This window comes from Danio rerio, chromosome 22 (genome assembly GCF_049306965.1).
Source record: "Danio rerio strain Tuebingen ecotype United States chromosome 22, GRCz12tu, whole genome shotgun sequence".
Classification (NCBI taxonomy): domain Eukaryota; kingdom Metazoa; phylum Chordata; class Actinopteri; order Cypriniformes; family Danionidae; genus Danio; species Danio rerio.
Genome location: NC_133197.1, coordinates 6072760 through 6090055, shown reverse-complemented (window position 1 = coordinate 6090055; position 17296 = coordinate 6072760). Strand labels below are relative to the sequence as shown.

The 17296-nt window shown below is 33.3% G+C and overlaps 2 protein-coding genes across 2 annotated transcripts in view; both read left to right on the top strand.

Annotated features, from left to right (window-relative positions):
- The first annotated feature begins 1979 nt into the window (after positions 1-1979).
- Positions 1980-15360, top strand: si:rp71-36a1.5. Its single transcript, XM_021469531.3, has 5 exons — positions 1980-2318; positions 5677-5979; positions 12411-12539; positions 13912-13959; positions 14530-15360. Exons 1-5 carry the CDS (start codon positions 2222-2224, stop codon positions 14616-14618), a joined length of 666 nt encoding a protein of 221 aa, XP_021325206.1. The 5' UTR covers positions 1980-2221; the 3' UTR covers positions 14619-15360.
- s1pr4 (sphingosine-1-phosphate receptor 4) overlaps positions 10904-17296 on the top strand; it is a 525180-nt gene continuing 518787 nt past the window's right edge. The window contains exon 1 of the mRNA XM_073936349.1: positions 10904-11044. The gene's annotated coding sequence lies outside the window, so the exon portion shown is untranslated. The remainder of the gene's footprint in view (positions 11045-17296) is intronic.

The following is a 17296-nucleotide window of genomic DNA, read 5'->3' as shown; positions in this document are numbered from 1 at the left end:
CCTTAACACACCTTGTAACACCCATGAGTCCACAAATTGGCGCAAATGGATTTGGTATTTTAACAAATTGGTGCAAAAAAAAAACGGGAAAATTAGGGTTGCATTGATCTGAATATAGCAACACGTCAGGGAAACGCATCTTGCGCCTTATTGCGCCGGGTGTATGATAGGGCCCCAAGTGTTACAAATAAGCCACTCACTGTTGAACACCAATTAAACTGACAAAATAATGTTTCATTTTTGAGTGTAATGTTGAGAACTTTTTATATAAAAATGTTTTTTAATAGAAAAAAAATATTTTATTGCTAATAATGCAAATAAATGCATTTTATAATAATGGATAATAATCCAAAGAAATCCAAATGTGTTTATTCAATAAATAAATTTAAAAAAAAATTATAAATTGAGCTTAGTGAGGAAATATAGCTACTATTTAAAGTAAACAGAAATTAAGATAATTGTGTGAAATCTGCCTTGTTAAGCACATGTTAAAGCTAACCCCCTTTCTGTTACAACGTGCCCCCAGGTGGGGTAAATAGTAAAATTTTTACTCCTGGCACTTTTTGGAAATACTGCACAGAAACAATAGGTCCAGCGATCATAATTTCAGCGCGCATTTGTAGGAGAGGCTTTTGTTTTGTTGGTAAAAAATAGGGTTTGTCCAGCTCCATTACTTTGTTCATTATTTTGGCCAAAACCAAAAACTGTTACTTTCCGCCGCGCTCTCCCCTAACCGAAAAAATTGATTCAATTGTATAATTTGCACCCTGTTGTCAAGTACAATTTTATATATACACGTATGATACTGTACAATTTACTTTTAGACTTATGCCATCTAGGCCTACACAATATATGTAATATACAGTAGACATGCTTTACAGTTAACAATACACATTATTACCATACTTTTGAGTAGGGCTGGGCAGATAAACGATATTATATCGAATTGCAATAAAATTTGTGTCAAAAACAAGGAGCAGCACTGAACTTTTTTACTCTATATTGATCTAAGAGCCAATCACACAGCAGAAATGTGCAACAATGGGAATCTTAAAGTGTGTTGATGTTAGAAATGTACAGAATTTTCGACAACCGAAAATGTATCGGCCTGAAATATGTTATGTCGCTTAATAGACCCTCAAATTGTTGTGGATCCAGTCATTGTTGGGGTACTTTTTTAAATCTAAAAGCATCAACAACTAATATATCGAAATATATATTATTATCATTCAATATAAAAAACAATTATTGAGATTTTTGCCATATCACCCAGCCCTACTCTTGAGCTGCTTTTTATCAATCAATGACAACAAAAAGCTGTACATGCATTAAAATAATAATAAATGTACTGTATAAAGTGTATTATTGCAAAAAACACGTTATATCTTTAGAAAAATCTTCATTTGTAGTTTTTCCTTCCAAATATATGCATTTAAACAACTACATTTAATGTAGGTTATTATTTAGGTGAAGTTTTTCAAACTAATTTCGAGAGGAGCACGTGATATAATTGACTGCAGCTGGCCACCTATCTACACTCATTAGTTAGCCAATCAGATCTATCCTAACTCACTATAAGTAGCCTAGCTAGATATTACTTCCTTATCTTCGTTTTCCAAAGAAACCCCCCCCCCATCCACCCCCTTTCTCCTCCTTTTCTCCTTTACAAAAGGGGAGCTCTCGAGAACCACCTGATCTCGTACTCCCCTCACATGCTATATGGACCTGGCGGGAGCCCTGGGCTCAACTATCTCCGAGCTCAGGGTTCTCTCCCGGGACAGCATTCCAAACCTGCTTACAGTTGTCAAGCAATATCTAAGTGTGAACTCTTGAAATGTGACTGGCACTATAATGCACCTGTCGGCACAACAACACCAAAAACAAATTGATGTAAAAAAAAAAATAAAAAATCACAATTATCTCCTCTTACATTTTTTAAATTATTTGTTTAAAACGAGATTTATAATTAACAATTCCTTCCGCAGGTGTGTCTGAGGATGACGCGACGGGAATTTCACTGGCAGAGGGCGATTCAGTCACTCTTCACACTGGTGTTGAAACAAGCCAACAGAACAAAATTAAATGGTATTTTCAGAATATTCTCATAGCTCAAATCATTGTAAATCCCAGTCAGATCTGTACAGATGTTCAGTGTAGTAATGGCACTGAGAGCTTCAGAAACCGACTGAAGCTGGACAATCAGACTGGATCTCTGACCATCATGAACATCAGAAAAACAGAAGCTGAAGATTACAAACTAAACATCTTCAGCAGCAGCAGCAGACCCCGTCAAAATGTCTTCAAAGTTTCTGTTAATGGTGAGTCATTAATGAATGTTAGCAAGTTTAGTACAATAAAATAGAGTAATAATACTAAACATGACCAAAACAAAGAAAAAGTTAAAAAACAAAAGTGTTTTTTCTTCTTCTTCAAGTTAAGAGAAATACTGAGGAAAATATGTTTCAAAAGATTATTCTGATGGATAATCTGATGGATAAAGTTAATAAATCACAGTGTACAGGACCAAAAACTGAAACAGGGTGTCCGCAAGGTCTTAAAAAGTGTTAAGAGTTGATAAATAATTATGAGAAAATGAAGGCCCTTAAAAGGTATTTAAAAGTCTTAATCATGTTTTTACAAGGTCTTAAATTTTGTTCAAGCTTTGTACAAAGTGACTCCAAAAAAGCATAAATGTATTTATTTTCCTCCTAATATTAACAATGTATTAATATTAACGCGATTGGTTTGGGCCGATGATCGTTTGGCCAAGCTCCTCTGTCCGGGTGATGTCACGTCATTTGCAACAATGGCGGGAAGGTGATGTGTCGCTCTTCACATGTAGCGAAACCATATAGCAGGGATTACCAGTCCCTGCAGGGTTTAGCTCCAACTTGCCTCAACACACCTGTCTGGATGTTTCAAGTATACATAGTAAGACCTTGATTAGCTTGTTCAGGTGTGTTTGATTAGGGTTGAAACTAAAATCTGCAGGACACCGGCCCTCCAGGAACAAGTTTGGTGACCACTGCGATAGAGCAAAACATGACAAATGGGGAAAATGTAAGTTTGAATACTCCTAGGTGGAGAAAGACCAGTTTAAACAGTAGCTGAAGCCTGTCCCTGAAAACAACCATATAATTTATTCTTTTAAACTTGGAAAAAAGATTTATTTAACTACAACTGTTTATTAACTGTTTATTATGTTAAAGTTTGATACTGATTAGAACTTGAAGTAGCGATGAGGTATTAAATACTCTGAGAAGGTCTTTAAAACGTCTTAAAAAGGTATTGAAATTTCCATTAGGATTCCTGCATATACCCTGTGAAAATGAAAAAGCCCTGTTCCCTTTAGTTCATAAACAAGATTTTAGAATAACCAATAACTTTGATGACGACCAAAGCATAGAAAAATAATACAATTTAGTAAGGTGATTAGTAACATCAAGTGCTTCATTCGGAAAGTATTCATAGCGCTTCACTTTTTCTACATTTTTTTTTATGTTACAACCTTATTCCAAAATGCATTAAATTTGTTTATTTACTTAAAATTCTACACACAATACCCCATAATGACAATGTGAAAATTAGTTTTTGAAATTGTTGCAAACTTAGTAAATATAAAAAAGTCAAATGTACATCAGTATTCTCAGCCTTTGCCGTAAATCTCTAAATTAAGCTCAGGTACATTCTGTGTCCACTGATCATTCTTGAGATGTTTCAGCAGCTTCATTGGAGTCACCTGTGGTAAATTCTGTTGATTGGACATGATTTGAAAAGGCAAACACCTGTCTATATAAGCTCCCAGAGTTGACAGTACATGTCAAAGCACAAACCAAGCATGAAGACAAAGGAATTGTCTTTAGACCTCCGAGACAGGATTGTCTCGAGGTACAAGGCTGGGGAAGGTTACAGAAATATTTCTGCTTCTCTGAAAGTTGCAATGAGCACAGTGGCCTCCATCATCTGTAAGTGGAAGATGTCACCAGGACTCTTCCTAGAGCTGGCCGGTGATCCTTAGTCAGGGAGGTGATCAATAACCTCTCTGTCTGAGCTCCAGCGTTCTGATGTGAAGAGAGGAGAACCTTACAGAAGGACAACTATCTGTGCAGCAATCCACCATCAGGCCTGTATGGTAGAGTGGCCAGACGAAAGACACTGACCACCTGTAATTTGCCAAAAGGCACCTGAAGGACTCCCAGACCATAAGAAACAAAATTAACTAGTCTGATGAGACTAAAATTGAACTCTTTGGAGTGAAAACCAGGCACCGCTTTTCACCAGGCTAATACCATCCCTACAGTGAAGCATGGTGGTGGCAGCATCATGCTGTGGGGATGTTTTTTAGCAGCAGGATCTGGAAGACCAGTCAGGATAAAGGGAAAGATGAATGCAGCAATGTACAGAGACATCCTGAATGAAAACCTGCTTCAGAATGCTCTAGACCTCAGACTGGGGCGATGGTTCATCTTCCAGCAGGACAATGACCCAAAGCACACCGCCAAAATATCAATGGAGTGGCTTCACAACAACTCGTTGAATGTCCTTGAGTGGCCCAGCCCGAGCCCAGACCTAAATCCTATTGAACATCTCTGGAGAGATCTGAAAATGGCTGTACACTGTCGCTTACTATCCAACCTGATAGAGCTTGAGAGGTACTGCAAAGAGGAATGGGCAAAAATTCCCAAAGACAGGTGTGACAAGCTTGTGGCATCATATTCAAAAAGACTTGAGGCTGTAATTGCTGCCAAAGGTGCATCAACAAAGTATTGTGCAAAGGCTGTGAATACTGATGTACATGTGATTTCTCAGCTTTTTTATTTTTAATAAATTTGCAACAATTGCAAAAACTCTTTTTTCACATTGTCATTATGGGGTATTGTGTGTAGAATTTTGAGGAAATAAATTAATTTAATCCATTTTGGAATAAGGCTGTAACTTAAAAAACATGTGGAAAAAGTGAATACTTTCTGAATGAATAACAAGCTCAGTTTAATTAAAACTAAAAAAAAAAAATTCTTAGTTTTAGATAAGTTCCTAGATTTAGATAAATTCCTTTTACTTCTGAAAATATGGACAAATCCAACAGTTGGGGTAAATATTATTCAAATTAAATTTTATTAAAGTAACTAAACATCAGGTTTGTCCATATTTGACCCAGCATAGAGTTAATACGAACCAGAATTTTTATACTATTGGCTTTAAAAAAGGCTTTAACTACAGATATGATTTGTTTGTAAAATTTGAATTCAGAATAAAAGATTCCCTCTCAATCTCTGTTTTACTATTTAATTTATGTTTTTTAAAGCCCAGAGTTGGCCTTAATTTTTTAAAAAGGTTAGGAGGGCCAAACAATGTAACCTCAATCCTGTTTAATTCAATTAAAGAAAATTATTGGCCATCCAGTTTTTCAATGTCATCAAAATAGGCCAACAAAAGGACACTATCAGTACCTGATTTCGAAGGGAAATAAAGCTGAGAATCATCTATGCAAGTATGTTACGAAACTCTAATAGGGGAAAAAATTTTGGTCGCAAAATAGCCACAATCTGTTTAAATTGTTTTTACTTTGTTCCCCAGGATTAGGGAATACTGTGTGTAAAATATTTCCTTACAATCCAATATTTCAGTTTATGTTTAAAATAAACATCCTCTTTCATCTGTTGGTTTGTGTTTCAGATGATTCTGCTGCCAAAGTGAAGAGAAAGTTTGTGAAAGGGGGAGAATCTGTCACTTTAGACACTCGTATACAAATTAAAACCACTGATGTGATAAAGTGGCATTTTAATGACCATCTTATTGCTGAAATCAATGAAAATGGAGAGGAGCGTTTCAGAGAGGGATTGATGTTGGACAATCAAACTGGATCTCTGACCATCATGAACACCACAGACTCTGGAGATTATTATGTAGAGATCATGATCAGCAGAAGCAACAACTTCAATGTCACCATCTTAAAGAATTTCAGCGTTAATGTCACTGGTGAGTATCATTAAAAGCCATGGGCATTTGTCAAGAGAGCCACTCTTATTATGCAAGCATGGTCGAACTACCCGCAACAGCGGAGAGCAGCTTGGGAGACTGGCGGCTGAAAAAGTATGTCAATCACAGTGATTAACACATGTTTTCTCTCTGTGATTGACTAAAGAGAGAGGACAGTTCAGGAACGAACGAGAGAGAGACCCTTCTGATTGCTCAGACTAAAAAAAATTGATGACAATACAATCTTTTGAATTACCTGTACCACCGACCCTGCCTTCTTCTTCCAAACAAACTTTTACTAAACTGGTGCAGAACCCTTGGAAGGAGGCAGGGTCGGCGATACAGATAATTCAAAAGATTTTAATGTTATACATTTTTTAGTCAGAGCACTCAGAAGTGCCTCTCTCTTGTTCCTTATCCGTCCTCTCTCTTTAGTCTTTCCGGGCCCAATCACTGAAAGAAAACATGATTACTTTGATTAATGTATTTTTTTCAGCCGCCGGTCTCCCAACCCGTTCTCTGGCGTTGCAGGTAGTTCAACCACACCCTCCCCGCAACAGTAAAGCCGCGGTCACACTGCACTTTTCTCCCCATAGACTTCCCTTCATACGCACGCGAATGCGTCAGACTGAAAATGCATGCGACAAGTTTCACATTTTGCTGTGTTACAAAGTCAAGCTTAGTGAACTCTGACCTGCGAAATCACATTACTTGACTGCGTGAGACCAATCGAAGATCAAAACACGACCCCTCTGGACAGAACTTTAAAATATGGACCAATCGCTCGCTTTTTTTAAATGTCTAATCACCTTGCTTTATTGCCGAATAATAGAATTTTGCATGCTGAAATTCTAGTGGGACCGCAGCATAAGTAGTACACTGATGAATTGGTGGCTCCAGGACCATGGTTTAGAATAAAGCCGCAGTCACACTACATTTTGAGCTTGCAAAATTCTATTGTACGCTGCTACGAAAAGGGGCAGGATTAAACAAGATGATTAGACATCTAAAAACGGAGCGATTGCTCCATATATAAAATTTCTGTCCAGAGAGGTTTAGTTTTTTTATTTATAAAAGCACAATAAAACAACAGTTGACCATTGTGCTGTACAAACCTAAAAACAAATCATAAAAAAATAAAAAGATAAAATGTAATACATTCAACATACCAAGCAACAACGATAAATAACAAAACACCAGATACAGCGGGTACAATAGGGTTAATTTTCTCAATTTAAAAAGCTTTTTCTAGGAGGTGTAGTTTAAGTTTCCCTCTAAACAAAGATTCATTAAAAAATTGTTTTAATGGACATGGGTAACCCATTCAACATTTTAGGACCTACTTCTGAGAAAGCTCGAGCTCCTTTTTTTTTTTTTTTTTGGATCTGGGAACAACTAGCATTTTCTGGTTAGATGACCTTAAACATCTGCCAGATTCTTTAACAGTGATAAGATTAGACAGGTAAATCAGAGCCAGGCCATTTAAAACCTTAAAAACATACATTAAAATTTTTAACTCAATTCTAAAACATATCGGCAAACAATTTAGAGAGCACAGGATAGGAGTAATGTAGCTAAACTTGAGAGTGCCAGTAAGAAGCCTAGCAGCTGCATTTTGGACCACTTGAAAACGATTTATAAAGGATTGGCCAATACTCTTATAAATGGAGTTACGATAATCCAAACGTGGTGATATAATTCGTTACCTTGGAATTATAAGGTTCTATCTGCGTTCTGAGTGATTGAGATAACGAGCTTCAAAGGTTTTGCATTCCATATAGCAAACAGTCCATGTGTAACATTTGTTTTTGAAATTAAAGGTCTTAAATGTAAACAACTTGTAAAAAACATACCATAACGTAAATAAGATTTCATTTAATAAGAATGTCAATAACTCAATTTTGACAAAAAATGTCAGATAGAGCCTTATAATTCTAAGGTGACGAAATGCATGAATTAATCTTTCAAATCTGCGCTAAAAATCTGAGTTAAAAAGCCCTTCACTTTGGCTAATAATCTCAGCTGGGGGAAAAAAAAAAAAAAAAAAAAAAAAAAAAAAAAAAAAAAAAAACAGGATTTAACTACTGCATTTATCTGTTTGTCAAATAGAAGGGCAGAATCCAGTATAAAACCTAGATTTCTTACAGATGGTTTAACGCAGTCAGCTAAATTGTACAATCAATCAAATAACATTTGATTCAGCTTTCCCGAGCCAGCTAGAGGGCCAAAAACAATTGTCTCAGTCTTTTTCTCATTTAGTTTAAAAAAAAATAATTTGACATCCAAGCCTTAACCTCTAATAAACAGGCAGACAGTATGCATAGCCTAGCTGTTACAGTTTTGTCCCTTTTCTAGGGGTACGGAGACAAGTAACAAAATAAAATTAGGATAAAAAAAATAAAATAAAAATAAATAAATCTCAAATTTTAATTGGATCGAATTAATAATAAATTAATATTTAATAATGTGCGTGAAGAATCCCCTTTTTTCTCTATCCCAGCATACTTTCACTTCAGATATAATAATAATAACAACAACAACAACAACAACAACAAAAAAACTCTAAAAAAAGATTTCAAAAGAAAAATAGCTTTTATTCACTGTTTAACAAATTTTTATATATTTTTACATTTCCAGACAGGATAAACAAAAACAAAGAGATACTTAAATAAAAATTCTCCTAACCAAAATCATTATGAGAGGGTAAGGCCAAAATAACCAACAAAACAAAAGCTTCCTAAATTGACAAAGTTCTAGATTTCCTTAAATATAAATAGACAGACAGACAGACTCAAAAATCAATGACAATGCTCTTACCCCACAACCTGGCTAAATCCAGAAACAGGAGGAAACTTAAAGGCTAAACAAAAAAATAAATCAGCACTCGTCTCTCTACACGGCTTACTTTTCACATAAAGTTACACGTCACACTTATTCACACTATAATCTCACAAGATTCACAAGCTCAAAGTTCTAAATATCCAACAAAATCTCTATTGCACTATAATCACTGGGTTAGGGAAAACAGGGACTCTCTCCGTGCTTTGCTGCTCTGCCTCTTTATAAAGCCTGGAAGCTCAATCAACAGCGACCGATCCGATTTGCTCTGATTGAAAACAGGTGCGGCTGGTTTGGAACGCTGCTCAATGAGAGAGAGAGAGAGAGAGGCAGAGAGAGCGATAAATAAAACAAAAGGGGAGAGCAATAAGCTGCCACTCACACCAACAACTTATTACCTAAAGACATCATAGGATGTAACACTAGCACTCTCGTTTTGTTCGAGAAGCACATAGATTTGCGTGTCATCAGCATAAAAGTAACCGGATAGGCCATACTTCCTGAATATTGAGCTCGAGGGAAACAATAACAAACAGAACAGAACAGGGGCAAGAATAGATCCTTGGGGAACCCCACAAGTTAAGCGCACTTTCAATGATATACATTCATTAATACATACTAAAAAAAAAAAGTCTCACGAGCTTGCGTTACCGGACTGACACTTTCGTGTGCATATGAATGGAAGACTATGGGGAGAAAAGTGCAGTGTGACCACAGCTTAAAACTCAGCATTATTGTAAAATAAACATTGTCCATATTGATTTCATGTGGACTTTTTTAATGTGATAGTGTTTAAAGTCTTTTTCGTCCTGTTTCAGAGAAACAAAACTATCTACCAACATGATTGGCTAGCTGGTGTAACAGATAAAGATATTTTTCTTAGTTTTAGTGATTGTGTAGTTACTGTACTTTGAGTCTGCAGGGCAGTAAAGTTCATTTATGCAAGTTAAAGATAGCAAAATAAAATAAACAGAAAATAAGGTAAAAAAAACTCTTTAAACAATGGACTAAAAAGCTCAAAGTAAAGGAGCTGCTGCAATGAGTCTGGAAACTAACAAAGTCCATGTTTAATGAATATGTTTTACAAGAGAAATTATTGAGGCTGACATTGACTACGTTTACATGGACACCAATAATTTGATTTAAATGCGATTAAGACAATACTCTAAGAGTCGACCATGTAAACAGCAATTTTTTTGATAAATTTTAATCAGATTAAGGTCATAATCAAACTAAAGAGAAATCGAATTAAGACGTGTGGAGTATGCCGATTTTAGTCGCATTATTAAAATGCATTACAGACACATGTAAACACTTTAATCAAACTAATACCATCATGTAGGACTTTTCGCAGCGTTTTGTGACAGGATAGTCCACACACACACATACACACACATGGCTGTTTGACACTCTTTGCACCTACCGAGTCAGTGCAGACCTCAGACACCTGCATCGTGAAATGCGGAGGTTTTTCTTCTTCCATTCAGCATGCGGCATGAACTTCCATTAAAGCAAATCTTCCAGCAGTTCATAGTTGCATCTAATATCTCGTTTGTCATAAGGAACATGCCTGAATGAAAGTGAAAGTGCCAAACTGCAATTAAGGTCGACAAATTAATAATAAAACACCCGAACTTGCATGAAACTCCAGAGAAAATGCGGAGAGCACGATGACACAATGACGTCAATTTAAATATGTCCTATAACATGTAAAACGGGATCATGAAAAAAACATTCAAAAAGCAACTCGTGAAAACACCTTAATCTTATAATTTTCTTAATTAGATTAAGGCAAACAATTTAATTACTGATGTCCAAGTAAACATAATTATTGAGGGTGAACAATGTGTTGTGTAAATATTATCATACAATTAATTTTGTGACTGCATTCTTTATCTGTCAAAGTTATCTGGCTTTATTGAGATTTGTTTGTTCAAACACAGTTCAATCTGAGATTCTTGTCATATTTTATTACCATTATCCAAACTATTGGGCTGTTGACTGCTTAATTCTTATTACCTAATGCACATTTTATGTGTACTGTTATTTTTTTAGATTAATGCACTGCTATAGCTGCAAAAGCAGTGCATTACAGCACCATATCACTATGCTGAATGATTTCAGTTATTTCACAGCTATAGCCAACAGTAGAAAAATCACATCAAAACACAACAGAACGCTTAGGATGCGACGTGTAAGAAAGTAGTGCTACACACAGGATAAAGCTGTGCAAATAATCGAAAATCCGATTTCGATTATGGCTTCTAACGATTATGAAAAACCATTAATCGAGATAAACGATTATTGCATCATATACCAAAAATGCGAAAGACCGCGTGCTTATGTGTTTGTGCAACACGCGCACAAGCACGCTGTCAGCATTCTGTCTCATTCGCACACTGAGACGAGCAGAGGAGCGCAGACTTCTAAAGTAATCTTAACATGAGTGCTTTAATGGTCAAATAGGTGTCAAAACGCGGTGATTTGTGATTATTCATATTAACCCTCATTTGCGTAATAAATGAGTTGAGAATCAAAAGACACGTTAAAGAGAAACCATTAAAGAGACAGTGTGAAATGCTGCCGCCTGTTTTATCATTAATCAAACGACGAGAAAATTCCTCGCTGCTCTTGACTGAAGGATATTTGTAGCTAAAGTGTTTTTCTTAGGGTGAAGATGCTTAAAGCACAGTTTGTTTTATATTTTTATTCTATTGTATTTGTTTCTCTTTCCTTTGCAGGAAGGAAAATAACTGTATATATATACAGTTGAAGTCAGAATTATTAGCCCTCCAGAATATTAGCAACCCTTTTCCTCCAATTTTTGTTTAATGGAAAGAAGTTTTTTTAAACTTATTTCTAAATATAATAGTTTTGATATATCATGTCTAATTACTGATTTGTTTTATCTCTGCTAAGATGACAGTACATAACATTTTACTAGATGTTTTTCAAAATACAAGCATTTAGATTAAAGTGCAATTCAAAGGCTTAATTAGAGTAATTAGGCAAGTCATTGTATAACAGTAGATTCTTCTGCAGACAATCAAAATATATATTGCTTAAGGGGGCTATTAATATTGACTATTAATATTGATTGCTCTGTTTAACATAATTTGGGAAATAGTTATTTAAAAAAAAACTAAATTCTCAGGAGCGCTAATAATTTTGAATTAAACTGATAATCGTTTAGAATAATCGTGATTACAATTATGACCAAAATAATCGTGATTAGGATTTTTTCCAATATCGAATAGCCCTAACACAGGAGCAGCTTGAGGACTAAAATCTGACAATTGTCTGAAATGCAACATCTGATTAATGTTTGCAGCTGTGGGAATTATAGTTTAGGCGAAATAAAAATTGACATGAATGAGCTGTTAAATTATTAGGAAATAATGACCAGTCCACATCACCACATCAGGTGTGCATTATTTCTTTATATATTTCAATGGCCAGTCATCATTGTGAGAGATTTTGAAAGTGTCGAGAGTGATTTTTGGTTTGCATGTTTCCTGGTCGTCAATAATCCAGACTCCACTCTGATGTGAACTATTGAATATAGAACACTGAAGATCTGTGTTTGTGTTTAGCTGTTTCAGGTTTATCTTCACTTTTTAAAGCTATTCTACCGTATTTTACGCTGCCTGCTGCTGCTGCTGCTGTAATTGCTGCTACAACTGTTGGTGTGATTTACCATCGTCGCGTGTCATCCAAAAAGAGTAAGTAATAAAAACATTTTTGTTGGCCAATTTGAAAGGATTAAAGTCATATTTACTCACCCTTGAGTGATTTCAAACCTTTGAGTTTATTTTATTTTAAGTTGGACACAAAATAGGAAATTTTGAAAAAAAGCAGTAAACTGGTAATCACTATGTTTCCATTCAAAGATGCAAATTAAATTAGTCGCAAAACAGGAATATCACATAAAAGACGTGCGTTAATCCAATAAGTCAAAGAGAACAAAATCTTGATTTACTGATTCGCTGGCGCCAAATATCAACAGAAAAAATGTAATTTTTTTTTGCAGTAGGAGAAGCTGCATCAGTCTTTTCTTTTTTTTTCTTCTTTTTTTATTTATTTATATTAGTTACACTCTGCTTTTTATTCAAATATATTAGTCAGAGAGCCACAGCATCAGATACATAGAATCATTAGACATCATCTGCTCCAAATGTAGCGGCAGAACACAATTTGCTCGCATTCTCTGTGAATAAAGTAGTACAATTACATATTCTTGCACTAAGGAAAATAATAATTAAAAAAACACAAAAAAAAAACACATATTAGGCCAAACAACAATACACAAAAAATATAAATACAAATATGCAAAGAATACAACAGTAGAAAATAAATTAATAAAAAGAAAGAAAAAAAATCTCTCTCTCTCTCTCTCTCTCTCTCTCTCTCTCTCTCTCTATATATATATATATATATATATATATATATATATATATATATATATATAATTTTTTTTATATAAATAAACACTCTCCATATATAACTGAGCCAGGGGCAGGGAAAATAGATTAAAAAAAATTGTATTTGATAAATTGCTTGTACATCAGAAGACGAATGCCGACATGCAATGAACGTATGGCATTTGAAGGCGTGAGACACTCTTGACAATTCTGGAGGTCATTAATAATATAACACTAATACTGAAGTGATTACCATATGATCTCTTATAACAAAATCACATGACTTTTGTAATGCGCATCCTGGAATTTGTGCAATAAAAGTGTTTCCATCATAGTTTATGCTCATCTTTTCTTATCAAATAAAAAGTTTATCCTACAGTTATGCGCATTTTCAAAATGTATGCATATCATGGTGTTTCCATCGGCCGTCTTTTTATGTGTATATCCAAAATTCGTATAAAAACAGGTGGATGGAAACATAGCTACTGACTTTTATAGTATTTGTTTTTCCTTCTGTGGAAGTCAGTGATTGCAGGTTTTCAGCTTTCTTCAAAATATCTTCTTTTGTATTAACAAAGTGAACACAATTGAAGGGTGAGTAAATTATTACAAGTTTTATTTTTGGGTGAACTCTGTCTAAGATTCTAATTGTGTGAATTGCTTTTTAACACAGATGAGAAGAAAAACTTGAAAGAGATTCTGTATGCAGCCCCAAAAAAAGGTGAAATACTGTTGAAACTGTTGAGATGTGACACTCGCTTTAAAGGTCCTGTGAAAATGTTTTACTTTTTTTTATGTTACTTCAGTCTGTTAGTTTTAAGGATATCTATTAGCTAGTGAGCTGCAACACAGTGACAAATTTGCATTTAGTAAATGTAAAACAATAATAAAAATGTAAAGCTTGTAGTTTGTCACTACTGCCTAAATGGATCAACGATTTATTTAACATCACCTCATACTTCAGTTTCTCATTAAATCTTGACCAACCAATCTCTAGTATCTGACATGCCCCACCCCCATCAAGAGGCTTCTCTCACTGGCAGAGCTGTAATAAAATAAAAGGCTATTGGCCGTTTTTTTTTTTTTTTTTTTTTTCACGGGGAGGAGCCACAATATGTCCCACACTCTCAACATTTTTCAGTTGAGATTACGTCAAACATAATTTTTTTTTAAAAATGCACATTTCAAAACACTTCATGGGACCTTTAAGCCATAAAATCTAAATCTTATTCACTGATTAGTGCCAAAATGTGCTTATTTCATTTGTCTCTTTACACTTTTATTTTTTTAGTTGTCCTACTGATGGAAAAAGGGCCAAATCCAGCTGATGGGAGAGGATCTGGATTTAATGGCCCAATCAGCCAAAACAAACAACAATAACATTTTATAAGCATCAAAGTGCTATGGAAATAATTTAGAAATCTTTTTTTAAATCTGGATTTAGGTATGGGTTTGTGTCAAAGATTAATGTTTGTGTTATTCAAAAAGTTCCGGTAACAATTATTCTGAATTTCAAATAAGTAATATTGTCTTGAAGAACAAATGTTTTTCAGGATAATGAAAAAGTTTTCATTTATTATGATTGGAAGTCAGAAATTTCTTAACTAAAACATTTGTATTGTGTGGTTTTAAACATGAATACAGAGCACCTTTTTTATACTTTGTCCAAAAATGCTTTAAATAACAGAATTTTACAGAATAAATTAAAGTGTTTTACTTAAACTAGTATTACCTCATATAAATTATATTTGCAGGTAAACTTGAAGTTTTAAGTGGTCTCTTAATTCGTCCCATAGCACACAAATATATATTTTCTGCTAAAATTTGATGCTTATTGGTCACAAAAAGTTTTAGGTCATATTATTTGGTCAATTTTCTACAAAAAGTGTCTTTATAGTTTACAATTGTGCCCCATTATTTTGCTATATAAATGTTGTTATCGAGTTATTTTATAAAATGTGTAAAATTGTTACTACAGTATCAAAAAAGATATGGTATACATCCCTACTCACAGAGTGTTTATTTGTTTTTTAAATAGTTAATGTGTTTTATAGTGATTTTACTACCAAGTGCAATTTTAGGCTTTAGGCTTAAAATGAAAAATGTTTAAAAATGTTGACAATGTTGACAAATGTAAAAATAAAGAAAGAAACTTAATATATACAGGTCAGAATTATTAGCCCCATTAGCTTCAATTATATATATATATATATATATATATATATATATATATATATATATATATACATATATATATATATATATATATATATATATATATATATATATATATATATATATATATATACATATATATATATATATATATATACATATATATATATATATATATATATATATATATATATATATATAYATATATATATATATATATATATATATATATATATATATATATATATATATATATATATATATATATATATACACCTACAACAGTTAAGCCTTTAAATGTCACGTTAAGCTGTATAGAAGTGTCTTGAAAAATATCTAGTCAAAAATTATTTACTGTCACCATCATGGCAAAGATGAATCAGTTATTAGAGATGAGTTATAGTTCTGACTTAAGCTGTATAATTCTGATTTCAGCTGTATAATTTTGACTTCAGCTGTATAATTCTGACTTTAACTGTGTATACATATGTATATATACAGTTGAAGTCAGAATTATTAGCCCCCCTTTAATTTTTTTTCCCCCACATTTTTAAATATTTCCCAAATGATGTTTAACAGAGCAAGGAAATTTTCACAGTATGTCTGATAATTTTTTTTCTTCTGGAGAAAATCTTGTTTTATTTCAGTTAGAATAAAAGCAGTTTTTTTATTTTTAACACTACAGGTTTGGGGTCTTTTTTTCTGTTTTTTTCTGTTTTTTTTTTCAAGAAAATGATTCTGTTCATCAAGGCGGCATTTATTAAATATAAAATTTATTAAATATTTATTACTCCAGTCATTATTGCTTTTTTACTATTACCATTAATAATAATAATAATAATAATTAATATTAGAGGGATTTCTAAAGGATCATGTGACTCTGAAGACTGGAGTAATGAAGCTGAAAATTCATCATTAAAATCACTTTAATAAATAATTCAATTAAATTCTAAACTATTTTTGAACAGTTATTTTATAGTGTAATAACATTTCACAATAGTACATTTTGTACTGTATTTTAATGAAATCAATGCAGCCTTGGTGAGCAGGAGAAGCTAATTTTAAAACTTTAAAAAATCCTACTGTCCCCAAACCTTTGACCGGAAGTGTATATAGTGTATATATTTTTTTTTTAAATCCAAAGTATAAATATAAAGAAAAATTTTATTTAGATATGAATTTTTAATAAATCTTGGAAATTTTTTTAAGAATTTGTTTTAATGGTTATTTAATATGTATTTTTGTGTATGTGCACTTTTTTAAACTTTAAATCAAAGTTTGTATTATTGTGATTAAGTTCAATGCTGTTTGTTTGGTTAGAACTCTTGTTTAATAATGTGAAATGAATTGTAAAGCTACCTTTCTTTGTTATTTTTATTGTTAAATCATGCATGATGTTTTTTACTCGGTTGTGTTAAATTTCCACTGTTATTTCCATGAAAAAAACAGTCCATTATTATAGCAACAATTCAATATTTCTTAATTTTCATTTTACTGATATCTATGCTGTTACTTGTGAATTGAGGTAAAGCTAGTTTTATATTCACAAATTCGTTCAGTGACAACGTTTTGTTTACAACACTACTTTGAATATTGGGTCTGAAATCACATGTATGTGTAACTTGAAAACAACATCAGCACTATTTATTCGACTTTGAACAATGTTGTATGTTGATAGTCAGTGGCTGCTAATACGATTTCACAATTTAGAATTAGCAAAGAATGTTTTTGGGAAATTATATTATTAAGGAGAGTCATAATGTGTGAATATAAAACCAACTTTACCTCAATACTTGAGACTGTCATTTACTATGCTGTTCATCTTTGTAGCTTTCACTTTTGCTCCTTAACTTTTTGCTCCTTTGCTCCTTATACTTTAGATG

Excerpts from the sequence above, each read along its gene's own strand:
- si:rp71-36a1.5 (XM_021469531.3), top strand. The coding sequence starts at position 2,222 with ATGAACATCAGAAAAACAGAAGCTGAAGATTACAAACTAAACATCTTC. Across the intron at positions 5,980-12,410 it reads TTTCAGCGTTAATGTCACTG|CTGTTTCAGGTTTATCTTCA; the intron begins GTGAGTATCATT and ends GTTTGTGTTTAG. Across the intron at positions 12,540-13,911 it reads TCGCGTGTCATCCAAAAAGA|ATGAGAAGAAAAACTTGAAA; the intron begins GTAAGTAATAAA and ends TTTTTAACACAG.